This window comes from Lycorma delicatula, chromosome 5, assembly GCF_047948215.1.
Source record: "Lycorma delicatula isolate Av1 chromosome 5, ASM4794821v1, whole genome shotgun sequence".
NCBI lineage: Eukaryota > Metazoa > Arthropoda > Insecta > Hemiptera > Fulgoridae > Lycorma > Lycorma delicatula.
The window spans coordinates 39438376-39453414 of record NC_134459.1 but is presented as its reverse complement, the minus strand read 5'-3'; the positions used below and the strand labels follow the sequence as shown (position 1 = coordinate 39453414).

The 15039-nt window shown below is 31.9% G+C and overlaps 1 protein-coding gene across 1 annotated transcript in view; it reads left to right on the top strand.

Annotated features, from left to right (window-relative positions):
• Positions 1-14585, top strand: part of PolE1 (DNA polymerase epsilon catalytic subunit 1) — a 136597-nt gene extending 122012 nt beyond the window's left edge. Inside the window, exons 34-38 of the mRNA XM_075365929.1 lie at positions 3591-3871; positions 6848-6953; positions 9162-9373; positions 12199-12331; positions 14311-14585. Of these exons, the coding sequence (XP_075222044.1) occupies positions 3591-3871; positions 6848-6953; positions 9162-9373; positions 12199-12331; positions 14311-14484 (906 nt within the window). The 3' untranslated portion in view covers positions 14485-14585. The remainder of the gene's footprint in view (positions 1-3590; positions 3872-6847; positions 6954-9161; positions 9374-12198; positions 12332-14310) is intronic.
• The last annotated feature ends 454 nt before the right edge of the window (positions 14586-15039 follow it).

The window sequence follows — 15039 nt, the reverse complement described above, 5'->3', positions numbered from 1 at the left end:
GTGTGAAACTTGTGCATTATAATTGCTATGATGATTATGGATTTATTTATTATTTACAAAAATAGCTTATCTTAGTCGCAACATATCGATGTATTGAAACACATAATAAATTATGTTATACGGCACACACACAAAAAAAAAGGAATTTGTGGTCGTAAATACATCACTTTTACTTGAGGTCTAAAATATCTTTTCTGACAAATGATATCGGTAAATATGTAACACATAATGATTCTTAATGAATAACAGTATACAGTAAAAATTGTTTTTTATCAGTCTGAATATCCTTTTCAGTGGTGGGAATTTTTATAAAATGTAGTTTTCTGAATCTACTTTCACTTATACTAACATATGTTCCTAATCTGTGATTTATGACACGGGTTTTTCATCATATTTTGCCCAATTTTCAACCGATTTGCTTGAAAGTATTATTTTTATAATCAGCAAACTACGTTTCATAAACACAAACCAAAAAAAAAAATAATTTGCTAATAAAAAACGCAGTAGAAATGCGCAAAAAAATTAAATTATCGTAATTTGTGTACTGTTTCAATTTTTTTGGTTATTACAGGCATAAAAAATAGCCCATCGTAACGTTCTTTTTTTTTTTTTGTCAGAATCTGTTAAATCTCTTTAATGTACTGTAATTTTTTGAAATTTTTTTCACAAGAGGGTAGCATAAGACTATGAAGGGAGGCAATCAGATACCAACATATTTTCGCGGAGCGCTAATCAGGCACGGATCATTGATGGGAGAAGGTTAAAAGTTAATTTGTATATAAGAAATTTTAAAAATTATTCAATGTTCTTGGTAATATATTGGTAGAAATACATATGGAATGTATAATACAGCAAAGAAGATGAAGCAGCTCAACACAGATAAGATGTGTTGGTTATTTACTATTACACTGCATTTATTTTACCTACTGCATATTTATGTAAACAAATATATTTAAATTAGTTTAAACAAAAGTAAATTAGCGCAGTGGAAAAAATTGGAAATAGGCTGTTATAAATACATACAAATGAGTCAATAATTACCTTTTTCTTTTTCCTGTTTAGCCTCCGGTAACTACTGATTAGATAATACTTCAGAGGATGAATGAAGATGATATGTAAGAGTGTAAATGAAGTTTAGTCTTGTACATTCTCAGTTCGACCATTCCTGAGATGTGTGGTTAATTGAAACCAACCACCAAAGAACACCGGTATCCACGATCTAGTATTCAAATCAGTGTAAAAATAACTGTCTTTACTAGGACTTGAATGCTGGAACTCAACTTCCAAATCAGCTGATTTGGAGTCAATAATTTACCTGCTATGAAGCTATAAACTTTATTTCAATAAAATAAAAACTTATCGTGATACAATTTTCAACATATCCCTCTTGGTTTTCAATGCACCCTCAGTTGTTATACAAGCTTTTTTATGCGCTCAGAAAAAGCTGGTTTTTGTTGAGCAACAAAGTACAATTGCATCACTTCTTTCCTTGGTCAGAGTTGAAAAACAGCATCTTAACCTTTTAATCCCTATGAAGATACCGGTACATTGGCACCCATATATCTCTGCATGACAGTATACGTATCAGTATGTTGCATTATCTCTGCATGGCAATGCACATACCGGTACGAGTACGTTGCATTCTTCTTTACAACGCCTGTACATGAACATTCATTTTGTTTATAGTAGTAACACACTCTGTTGTGAATTTAAGGTAATCTTTTCTATTTACAAATGATAACACATTCGAAGGCTGTGTTTTTTGTTACTTTTTTTAATCATATTCAACTTGCTATCCAAAAGAAGCGTTTAGGTTATGTTTATATTATTCCACGTGCAGTTATTGCTTTTTGTTGTAATGGCTAAATATTTTATTCATGATGGTGAAATAATTTTGTATGTCACTAATGCAATCAGACATTGAAGGTTCAGGGGAAATTAGTGGTAATGATACTGGAACAGATTACAATTTATATATATCATAAACAGATTGAAAATAGTGAACAGTTTAGTGTATAAATAAAATATTGTGTTAGTAGAATAATGGAAGTTGATTTTATTTTTATAGAAAATTATTCTTTAATTTTATGTGGATGCTGTTTTTTTTCTGTCATTAGAATGTGGTATTTTGCCCCATGAGGGGCTTTTATATTGGCTACATTTTCTTGTTAGTAAGTATATTTAGCAGCCTGTTTATAATTTTATTTTATGTTCATAACACAAAATAAAAAAGCGTACCTCTACAAAACTATTTTACTTATTAGTGCAACATTTATTTATAATTAGGGATTCCACCGCCTTGGATTATTTGTGACCTTGTATAATTATTTAATAAAATGCATGCCCTAACTAAGTTAAAAAAGCAGTTGCTGTTACTGCAAATAACATGTTTAAAAAAAATCAAGTATTATTACAGGAAAAATAAAAATAAAAACTCAGGCTGTAGCCACAGTTCTCTCTGAAATACCTAGGGATTAAAAGGTTAATTCATCTTTAAGTGGATCACATATATGATAGTTTGAAGTAGCTAGATGGGTATGTGAAGAGTGAGTCTATATCTCATACTTGAATTTCTGGAGGATTTCAGTTGTGTGGGTAGCAAATTGGAATTATCATGCAACAAATCAAATACCTTTCAACGGATTTCCTTAAGTTATCATCAAATTGCTGGCTTCATTCAGCTTCTTTAAGCATTTCACTTTAATGAGCATTGTTAACATCATTTTTCCTGTTCACTTTTGAACTTTACCTGGTAATCAGTTATAGATGTTTCTATTCCATATTCTGCTATTTATTCTCCATTTTGAAATGGTAGACCCATATTTCATCACTAATGATGAAACACTAGATTTTGCTGACAGATGTCAAAGCACATTTTTTATACATTGAGATTCATTTTGAGATCCAACTTGGGCAAAATTTATGAGAATTAAGTCTGTTGTGATCAGTTTCATTGGCAAAATCATGATTTTTGTGTACATTCTTTGCCACTCCATTAACAGTCACTTGTTTGTCTCAGAACATCATGACATGTTTGCTACCATTGTTATGACAAGTTATAGCTACAGATAGTTGATGTCAGACTCCCTCATGTGTAACACTTGTATAACTTTCTTCTTTTTTTTTTTAATTTTCGAGTCCATTCATGTACATTTTGTTGTAGTAAAACGGTTCCCATATTGAGCAAAAATTCTTCAGTAGATTTCAGCAAAATGCTGACAACAAAAAGCAAATTGCCGAACACTGCTTTTCTTTATTATAAATTGGAAGTGGAGCAGCTATTACTAAACACTTCTGGTCCAGAAGAGTTAGGCAGAGAACATTTAGCATTGCTTGGAAAAATAGTTTTGCCTACAGAATCACAAATGCAATTACATCGCAAATAATTACTGACTCACCATATATCAATTAGGCATTGCATTCTTTAATTGCTTCTCATAAAAAAACTCTTTATCATATCTTTTTTTAATTAAAAATCATTCAGTTTTTGTATTATTTTTAAAATTATATACATATATTTATTTCAAATTTTCATTTTTGTGTAACTGTAATTTTTTTATTTTCTCATCCATTACATATTTTAATTTCAGCCTGACATCGTTATGATGTGGAATTTAATGGACCATCTACCAGATAGCATGGAAATGATTAAATCTGAATTTTTTACTGTTGTTGTTGGATACATATGTGCAATATATAAATTTTTAAAAGAAAATGAATCAGTTAGTAATACACCTAAAATGCGTCTTAGTGGTATTTTAGGATCAGATGCACAAACTCAATCGAGAGGGTTTGGGATTGGTATTCATGATAATGCCCCAGAATTTGCTAAAAATCTAATAACTGAACAACTGGCTCCAAAGTTATTTAAGTAAGTGAAATTTATGTTTGATTAATCTGAGTTAACATTACATAATACCAAGTGAATCATCATTAGAGGACTAGTTTTACTTGTTCAAATGAAAGGACACATTCTAGCTGACAGTAACACTATCTTTAAATCGCTTAGACTGAGGATAATCAACAATCAGTTAGTTGATTCTTTGAATGAAAGAATATATGTACTTAAACATATCCTTAATGCAAAGGATATCCATGCTCATAAGATGTATTAGTACTGATCTGCATAACAATAGTAAAATTTGTCATAGACAAATCCCTATTCTAGTATCTGTTCAGAGTATTGTTTAATTGTTAAAAAAATGACAAGCCTGTAGTTGATTCTGTTCTGGTTAAATTTAATCATGAGCTGCATTCATATTGCAGAAAATCCTGTCAGACTGATGAATCTTCATTGCATTCTTAGGTCCTTAGTTTGAAATCTCCCATTTAATGTTTCAGGCTTTTCTTAATAACTGACAAAACGGAAATATTGTGATTTCTTAAAAACATTATGATTGATAACTCGCTCTGATGGTGTGTTTAATGAATGAGGCATAGTTTTACTTTTTTATCTGTGTATACAACCAAGCTAATCATTACTGGTCTGCCAAACATCCTCAAAATTTACATGAGTCTCTCCTTCCCAATAAAAAGATAGGCATTCGATATGCGCTTTCTTGCCAGTAGAATTATCAACTCTATGTTCTTAGTCACTGTAATAAAACCCAAACTTTGTCTTCAAATTTTTATGAAACTTCTACTTTTGACTAACTAAAATTGAATAATAGTAATGCATTTTTTAAGTTGCCACACTTTTTTACTCGCTGCCTAGTGTGAAGACCATGTAGTTAATTTATGTGTCTAAAGGTTCTTATGCTTATGGGTACATTTGAAAGGAAAAATGAAGCACTAAAGAGGGATGAAAAGAACATAAACTTTAATTATCAAGTAGAGATATACAATCTTTAGATTGTAACAAAATATGCAAGGGAACTGCATGTACATAGAGCAGTTTTGTTCTCCATCTAATGTAGTTTCTCAATTTTTGTCTTACCAGTTTGTGTACTATTACTCTTGTCAAATTTTACTCTAGTCTACAGACAGTAAAGCCCATATTCTTATTTAGTAAATGTGCCCCTTGCATGTTCTCACAGAAGGATGGTATTGGTATTAGTAATGCTGAAAAGCATTAGTAGTAACTGTGTACTAGCTCCAATCGCATCACACTGCTTGTCCATTCATATTTACACATGGCTGAACTCTACTGTATATGATAACCCAAAGGGCACTAGGAAAGTTTGCAGTACAACTTAACAAAACGTCACAGGCAATTGCAGGTTAGTATGTGTTTAGACAGGTCCCAACCTGTACTGAAGCTGCTCTAGTCACTCTCTTTGTCATTAGCTTTTTTACTGAAAAGAGGTAGTGATATCGGGATTGAAAATTGAATACAAGACAATTTTGCACGTGGGTTAACTGTTGATCAGTTTTTAGGAGAAATGGCTCCTGTGCTTGGAGAAGACTGTCCTCATCATACAACAATATTTAGGTGGTTCTGAGAGTTTGAAAGAAGGTATGTTGGCCTTGAGGATATCAAGGTCAGGTCGACTACCTTCATCTGCAACTAAGAGAAACATTGCTACAGTATAAAAAATGTTTGAGGCAGACAGGCATGTGACCTACCTCTAGAGGTGTCCTTGGGCAGTAATGCACCAGCACTTCATGTTGTTCTGCAAGATCACTCTCAAGTTAGAAAGCTTTGTACCTTTTGGGTGCTGTATAAGTTGACCAACAATCAGATGGCATATCGTGTTTCACGGTGCCATAAAATACTGAAAAAGGTTAAAATTGGAAAATCACCCTATGTGAACAGTATTGTTGATGAATCTTGCTTGTACTATTATGACGTACTGACCAAGGCTGAACAAAGTGTGATTGTTCGAAAATGAAGAGATCCAGTGGCTACTCAAAAATCCAGATCAGTGAAGAAGAGAATGGTGGCTGTATTTTTTACTGTGAGGAGTTTTTGAGCAAGTTGTGTTGGAAACAAAAGACATTTACAGGGAATTAGTACCGAGGAATACCTGCCTAAAATTGTTGACGCTCTCAAGAAGCAGCATCTGAACTCAAGGCTGGAGACATGCATTGTTTCTTCAGCACGGCAATGCTCCAGCCCTCCACTACAAAGTTTGCTTTGAGTATTTGGCCAGCACTGTAATAAAACTATTAAGAGCCCCTCTCTACCATCCTGACCTCGCTTCTTGTGACTTCCTGTTCCCCAGGTAAAGAACAGACTGAAAGGAAAATATTTCACAAGCAATGATGACCCTAAGGACTTGAGATAGTGAATGTGCTGAGATCTGCCATTAAACTTGACAGAGTTTCTTTGAAGACTGATTTCAAAGGATGGAGAAATGTATAATGTGTAGTGGAAATTATTTTTAAAAATTATAAAAAATAATGTCGTATTGCAAAACTACCTCATCCCCTTTGTGCATCTATGTTTTTCTAATTTAAAAAATTATTTTTCTTACATCTCATTGGTACCATAAAATACAAAAAGGTTTTTGGCCCTTAAAAAATCATAAATAAGTGAATTTATGATTTTGTAATTATTAAGTTTAATCGTGACTTAGAATATATATGGATGTTTCAATGAGTGATATTAATTTAATTAATTTTTAAACAACTTAAACTATAGTAGACCTGTCAAACTATAGTAGACCTTTATTTATGATCCTACAAAAAAAATAATAAAAAATAAAACGCCAAATTCTTACTAGAAATCAGAATGAAGAATGACCAAATGTGGAGCCAAGCAATCTAAATAAAATTGTTTACCAGCTTAATACAATAACCTTTATTACCAAATTTGGTGTCAGTTACATGTGTTTATACTGGTATAGAAGTTACCAGCTTTACTGCTTGTTTCTTACAAGTTTATATTTTTATTTTGTTATTTCAGAATTACACAAAAATTAAATTGGAAATATCCATCAGTGGAAGTTGATGATGGGATTGAAAAAAAATCAGTTAAGCCAGCTCTGGAATTCACAAAAGCAGTTTGTCGAGTGAGTGAATTACTTTTTTAATATTTAATTATCTTATAATTTTTGGATTGGCAAAAATTAAACTAAACATATCATGACTGCAATGTAAGTACTGCACCGTAATAAAGATTAGTTAATGCATTATTTATGCCTGAAATAGGCAAATCCTCTATTGAGTTTAAGTCCTAGCTTCCGAGCAAACTCATATGTGCAAAAATTTGATTGACTGCCTGAATAATAAGATTCTAAATAAATCAGTATTACAAAAATGCCATCGATATTAAATACAGCAGTAAACAGAATTACATTTTTGTTTGATTGTGCACAATAATTATTATTTCCAGATTTATTACTGCCTAATTTAGAATCATTGATTTTATCAGTAAGAACAAGTGTATTGTGCCTTTTATGATATTACATAAGTTCATTGAATAACATTCATTGGTAGAATAACCTTTACGAAAGCAAATGAAACAAGAATTATTGTTCTAAAAATAATTTTCATTCATTAATAGATAGAATTAGAAACCCTGTACAAGATTGTAACTGGTGATTCAAATTGCAGAATAGACAGTTTAAAGTGAAATCTTGAATAACAGCTGACATTATTTTGCTTATGAATCTTGTTAGTTTGAAGTAAAGTATTTGTGATAAGATTTGAATGTAATGTTGGCCTTTAAGATTATTTCCTATATTGAATTGTAAGTTTGAAGTATCTAGGTTGATATTTTCAAGAATGTATCGTCTGATTTCAAGAAATTCTAAGAACTCTTGAAAGTTTGGACAATCCTTGTTTGATAACCTTTCCTTCCATAATCTGACAGTGTTGTACTGTAGTTTTGCTGTTAAAAATTGAACTACACTAAACTAATATGGTAACAGGAAGTTGCATTGCTTCAAGTGAATTCATAAATGAAGAAATATCATTGATGAATTTAGATAAAAGATCTAATGATTCTCTTTTTATAGTGTCTATCTTTAATATACGGGGTCGGCATTAAAATATGTAATCATAAAATTTATTGTCAAATCATTTTTTCAATAATTCTAAACAGTTTTATAGTTTTCATTGGTCATTAGTAGGTTTTTAATAATAGCTAAAGCGTCGTCTCTCAGAGATGAATGTAGGTAATGTAGTTTTTGAAGATTAGTTAATCCTTTTGAGTGTGTATTAAATCATTGAATACATTAAAGTAATGTTGTCATTCAAGAATGTCACCTTTAAACAATGGTAAATTAATAATTGTTTAATTGTTGTGTCTACAGTAACTTCTTGAGTAGTTACTCTATGATTATTATTTATTAAATTTTGCAAATTGCATTCTATGTTGCACAAATCTTCCTAGACATGTACCCAATCTAAAGACAAAGCATCATCATCATCAAAGTCCATTTCTAATTGTTTGTATAGCATCATATTTGCTGTGCAAATCAAACATTTCTTAACTTGACTTTTTTTTCAACCTCTGGGTCCAGCGTTAGGAAGAAAGGCCGAGACACTACCACTTACGCCACGTCCAGTCCATTTTTACATCCAGTCCAGAGAACCAAAATGTAATGTACAATAATCACAGCCTCAGTGCAGTGCCTAAGTCATATTAACTATGCTACATTATTAATTGGGATGATTCAAACATCCAATAAATGCACTTGTTCACTTTCTTTCTTTGTCTGTTTGGCCTCCAGAACCATCGTAAGGTATTACTTAAGAGGATGATATGTATGAATGAAATGTATAGTCTTGTACAGTCTCAGGTTGACCATTCCTGAAATGTGTGGTTAATTAAATTTTGTTCACTTTAGATAACATAATTTTTTATAAACTTCATTACAGTTATTTTATATTATTTCAGTTTAGATTTATTTTAATAATGTATGTTTAGCAATTAGATCCACTAGTCACATTTATGTGTATTGATTATTAACAAAGATAAAAACTGAACAATATATTTAAATTAATTAGAATAGCATGTAACATCAGCTGATTTAATAAGCTAACATAACATACTATCTTTATTTAGTGAATAAGAGGAACGTGACAATTTATTTACATTGAATAAAGAAAAGAAGAAAGAAAATAAATTTTAACAAATGTAATACTCAGCATCTTTGATATATATATATATATATATATAAAGCTATGTGCTTTGTTGACAAAATAATTTGCTTATCTTTTATGATTTGTAAAAAGTATAAAATAAAAACCTAAAAAAGATGATGTTTGAACAGGTACTTCATCTAGACTCCAGCATTAGCGAGGAAGTAGAAAAGTTACAAGCGAATCTATTATGGTTATTAAATGTGGGAGAATTTAGTGAAGATGGTCAATGGCATGATTGTTTTCCATCATGTGTACTTCCAGAAGTAATTTGTAGTAATTGTAATGATTGTCGAGATCTTGATCTTAATAGAGATCCATATAAAACAATTGTAAATGATGTGTAAGTATTGTGATGTTATAAATTTTATTTTATTTTTTTAAATTTATATATTTAATATTAGTTTGTTAATAATTTTATTTTATCAAAACATAATACAATGCAATACAATGAAATTAGGTTTTAAAACTAAGCACTAAAATATTAATAAACTTTTAAAATACTTTTTAAGGAAGTGTCAAGTCCCTTGTGGAGGTGTAAGAATGAAGTTGTGTAGAAGAAATAAATGCTAGTATGATTTTCTTTGGCTTTTTATTAAGTTGATCTAGCTTTCATAACAAATACTGATCTTACAATTCAGTTAGACTGACCAACTAAAAAATAAAAAATACAATAAAAGCGTGCTTTTATGCCATTATTACCATAAATGCCATTATTATGATAAACCACTCTAAGATCCATTCATATTTCTCTTTATCACAACCTCCAGAACACCATTTTCCTCTGTCAAACACATCATCGTCCATGATCTCCACAATTCCATTCATATATTCTCGCCTGGGATGTCCCCTTTCCCTTTTTCTAGCTGGAATCCATGACCACAATTACCAAGGTATTCTACTTTTGCCCATTTTTCTCACATGATTATACCTGGTGAATTGTCGTTCTTCAATTTTGTCAGCCAGCAAAACTTTCTTTTTTTTTTGTAGCCTCCGGAACCACCATAAGGTATTACTTCAGAGGATGAATGAGGATGAGATGTATGAATGTAAATGAAGTGTGTTCTTGTAAAGTCTCAGGTCAACTCCATTCCTGAGATGTGTGGTTAATTGAAACCCAACACCAGTATTCAAATTTGTAAAAAAATGACTGGACAGCTAACCAAACTGTCCTCTCTATCCTCCCCAAGATATCATTTGAAACTCGATCCTGAATGGTCAGCTGACAACTCTTCCAAAAATACATCTCCATTGTCATCACTCTACTTTTCAGTCAGGTCTGGAGAGTCCAATTCTGCTCCGTAAGTGGATGTACTTTCAACAAAGGAACTTAATATCCTCTTGGTGGTTTTTGATATTTGATCAAGCCACAAAACTGGGTGCAAAATTTAGTGATCTTTACCAACCTTATCCAAGATATTGTCTCCCATCAGATGTCAAAATCGTACCAAGATATTCTTGAACCATCTTTATCACCCCCTTTCTCTGTACTAATCTCCTTCCCCTCACCTCCAGTGACCATGATTGTGTTGATAGTTATATCAAATCCCCACTTGTCAAACTCCTCAGTTAACTTCTGAGTTATATATTATGTATCACGTGGGTCTCATCATCCTCAACTTGAATCTCCATCTTAAAGCATTTCGTTATTCAATTTTTAAGAATATAATTTATAAAAATTTTAAAAAGAACGAGAGACTAAGGGCAACCTTGTCTCACCCCCATTGTAATAATCATAATAACTTGCACATACTTTCTTACAACTTCTTGACCCTTGATATATATATATATATATATATATATATATATATATATTTATTGTTGCCACATACCTGCCAAGCTTCATATTGGTGAGCACAATGCTAACAGCGCAGATGTCAGCAGGAGCACAGTATACATACACACCGGCACAAGCACCACTCCCCACTAACCTAGCTGACTGAGTACCTCTCCTACCACAGCAGCCCCACCATTTGCAGCACGTATAAAAGAGCAAAGTTTCAATTCATTCCCGACCACCACATGGAAAGATGGAAGAAGAAAGAAGTTCCCTGGCTGGCTCAATGTGGGACCTCTCAGTGGGTCCCAATATCTCCATCAGAACACCATGGGCGGCCCAGCATGGGATCACATGTGGGGAACCGCTTTGACCATGATGGTGGGAGCGACCAACACCGACCCGACACTGCGGGGCCCTGAGGGCTACCACTGTCACATTGTATTTATGCCAGTGATGACGGCAACCTTCAGCAGTCTGCCACATGAGGACCCAGAACTGTTCCTCTTTTTTCTACAAACTCAGCTATAAGAGCAGAAAGTGCCTGTTGAGCAATGGGCCGAGTATGCTGAAAGGAAATGCTTCTGGAAGTGTCCACAATGTGGAATATTGGATGATGCCTTCCATGTTTTATATGAGTATTTGAAGTACAATGTGAAACATACAGAGATTATTTGTCAGCACGATGTTATTGAATCGACATTAGATCTCAAACAGAATTGGAGGAACCGGACTAAGTGAACAATTATTTAGTGAAAACGGTAAGTAGATAAGTATTCTTAGGTTTCCAGTTGGAACTTGCATGTTGACAAACTCATTTTGTTCTATTCATGTTTTTACTTCATAATGTTACATATAATTTTCTACACTTGAATCAGTTTGTGATAATGAGTAATTTACTCTGTTAAATAGGAACACAAATTTGTTATTTCTACTAATTAATTCTTTTTCTCTTTCTATATTCTTGTTTGGCTTCCTTTCACCATTAACTCGCTCAAATTTAAGAGATTGAATTGGTAGAAATTGATGAGAGCTATGTAAAAAAGATTTGGATTTTTATTCATAAAAAATTGTTTGAATAGTTTTCAAGAAATTTTTGCAGGTTTATTTTGCAAACAAGGCGGACGTATTTCTTTTTTCATTTTATCTTCCTAGAATTTATAATCATAAAAAAATGGAGGTGGGGTTTATGCTACTTTTATGTGTTTAAGATGCTTTGCATTAAAAAGAAGAAACTTCAATATTAGTGAACACTGGACACTCCAGTTTAGCCTTGTACTTAGAAAAATATCCTTTTCCTTCATAAAAATATGTGAACTAAACTTTTTCTACCAATTCATGATTATGTATAATAATAAATTTATTGTTATGTACATTGTTCTTGATTTCAGGTGTGTTTGGCCATGTCCTTCATGTGAAGTACCATACAATAACTCTGAAATTGAAGCTCTTTTGTTAGATGTGGTACAGAGAAAACTAATGGCTTACTTAATGCAAGATTTTCAGTGTAAAAAATGTTCACAGGTGAAAAAAAGTTTAAATCTGTATTTATCTATTTACAAAAAACAAAACAACATGTTAACACTATGAAATATGAGTAATTAAGGGATAAAAATAATAACTTCCCGCTTATAATGAGTTTCTAATTTATTTCTTTATTATTCTGAGTGAATTAATTATACTTTGAGGACGAGTCAAAAATAATCTCCACTTTTTGTTCTGAAATTTATTTTCACAAAGGTAGAGAGGTTCAACATGTACAAGGTTTAATCAAGAAATCTGTGAAACTTTTAAATCTCCCAGGCTGTTAAACTCCAACTGTCACAATTTTTTTTTTTATTGGTACCCTTGCCTCTAACATATTTACATTGATAGCGCGTAATGGATGCTTAGTTTTTTGTTAGCTGTTAAAATAGTTATATGTGTTTCGCTTTGGTAGACGATTTTTAAATTGTGGGGAAAATGGAGCAAAGAATTAGCTTAGATATTGCTTTAAGAATAGAATAAAATGCAGCACCACATTGGAAATTTTGAACATTGCTTTTGGTGATTCTTCTACGAATAAAACAAGTATTTATGAGTGGTGCAAATGGCACAAATTGTTTCATAACAATTCATGGAATTGCACCATGAAATAAATACACCTTCTCACAATTCACTGCTTTCTCATGAATTTTTGGCCAAAAACAACATTGTTATGATACCTCAGCCTCTGTATTCATTGGACATACTATGCGTGACTTATTCCTGTACCTTAAGCTGAAAAGAATCACAAAAGATGCCAACATTGAAGAAACCAGAACTTGCATTCCAGAATTGCTTCTAAGATTGGAAAAAGCACTGGTATAAAAGTATATATCTGAGAAATATTCCGAAGGTGATGAAATCAATATTGATGAATAATAAAGATTTTTTTGAAAAACTAAAATTCCGCATATTTTTTTATCAAACCTTGTACATCATTTTTCTATGTAGTCACCTCTCTTATTAATGTACATGGTTCAGCAGCTCACAAGTTTTGTATATTCCTTCTAAGAAGAAGGTTTTCAGTTTGTCACAAAACCACTTCATGACAAAACATCTAAGTCTATGGAAAATTGTCAACCTCACAAAAGCATCCTTGAGCAGCCTAAACAAATGAAAGTCGGAAGGAGCAACATCTTGGCTGCAGGGAAGTTGTTTCAGTACTTCAAAATTCAACTTTATGGTTTGAATGGTGTGCAGGTTGTATCTTTGGTATTCATCGCACACAGACTTTACAGAAGCCAAACTCATTGTGGATGATTTAATTACAGAACCATGACTGATGTTCAAAGAAGACGCTACCTCATCAATGGTAACTCATCTTTTCATCAAAACCATCTCTCAAGCTTACATAATCTTGTCGTCCATCTTGGAATTTGATGAGCATGCTGCTCCCTCTTTGTGCGTAACACTTGTCCAGGCATTTATAAACTTCCCGTTCCATGATAAAACTGTGAATAAAAAAGATAAAGCATTGCCCTCGTATTGTGATAAAGGTGTATGATGAATTTCAGCCTCTTTCATTCCTCTGACTAGACCCCTTTTATCTAGACCCTCTGACTAGAAAAATCAAGATTACTGCTGTTGTTCCTCCCTGTTGCAAATTGCTAGTGGACCGGACAAGTTTACTCTGTAATAGCAGAAAGGCAAATTTAGTGATAAGGATCAAATATTGCACACGTGACTGCAGTCGTACAAAGTCTAAACATGCGTGCGCAGAAGGTAATATGACAACCTTGAAGTTGTATTATGGTATAAAAGTGTAGATAAGTTTTGACACGCCTTCAAATCTATGATATATTTGAATCTAGTTATATTGTTTATTGGGACATAAAATTTAAATCGCCATGGGTTGTGATGTGAGCAACTTTTGTGCTGTTTTATACAATCTACTTACTATCTCATGCTGCTTCTTTTATAAGAAAATGAATTAATGGTATCTATATTTTTTAATTTTTATTTTTTGTTTTATTTTCTAGATAAAAAACAATTATATGAAAGACTTCTGTTCCTGTGCTGGTGAATTCCAAACTGTTGTGTCAAAAGATAATATTATTAAAAATCTAAAAACATATCGCAAAATAGCTATTCAAGCTAAGATGCAAATATTGCATGAATCCATTAATTGGACACTTGAATTTCAATCATCATAATGAAAACAAGATGGATTGTAACTCCTGTATTATTAATTGTAGCAATATTTTGTTACATTTTTTATTTTATTTATTGTACAGTTAAATAAAAACCAGAGTTTTTTAAAACAGTATCTATTTATAATATTTTCATCAATAACCCTTGGTTATTCTATTTCTTCTTGTTGTGTCAAAATTTCTCTCCATCCTTGTTCTAACTCTATTTTATCATTTTTTGATGTGTTTTTCTTATTATCAGCCAAAACAAGATTGCTCAATAAATTTAATGTAAAACTCATTCTTTATATACTTATAATTTTATTTGTCCTAAAATAGGGTAATAAGACCTTCTAACTTTTGCCAATCTCCTGTAATGTAAAACTGAGGTACTTCTTTTATGTTGAATTGATAATTAGTACAGGAACAATTTTAGTATGTTGTTTTTAACACAAAAAATCATTTACAGAGGTGACTGAAATTTTAATACAGTCATTCATAACTCACAAATGAAAAGAGATAGATTAAACAAATATGACATAAAAGTAAATTTTATTTGCATTTATTTCATTTATTTTC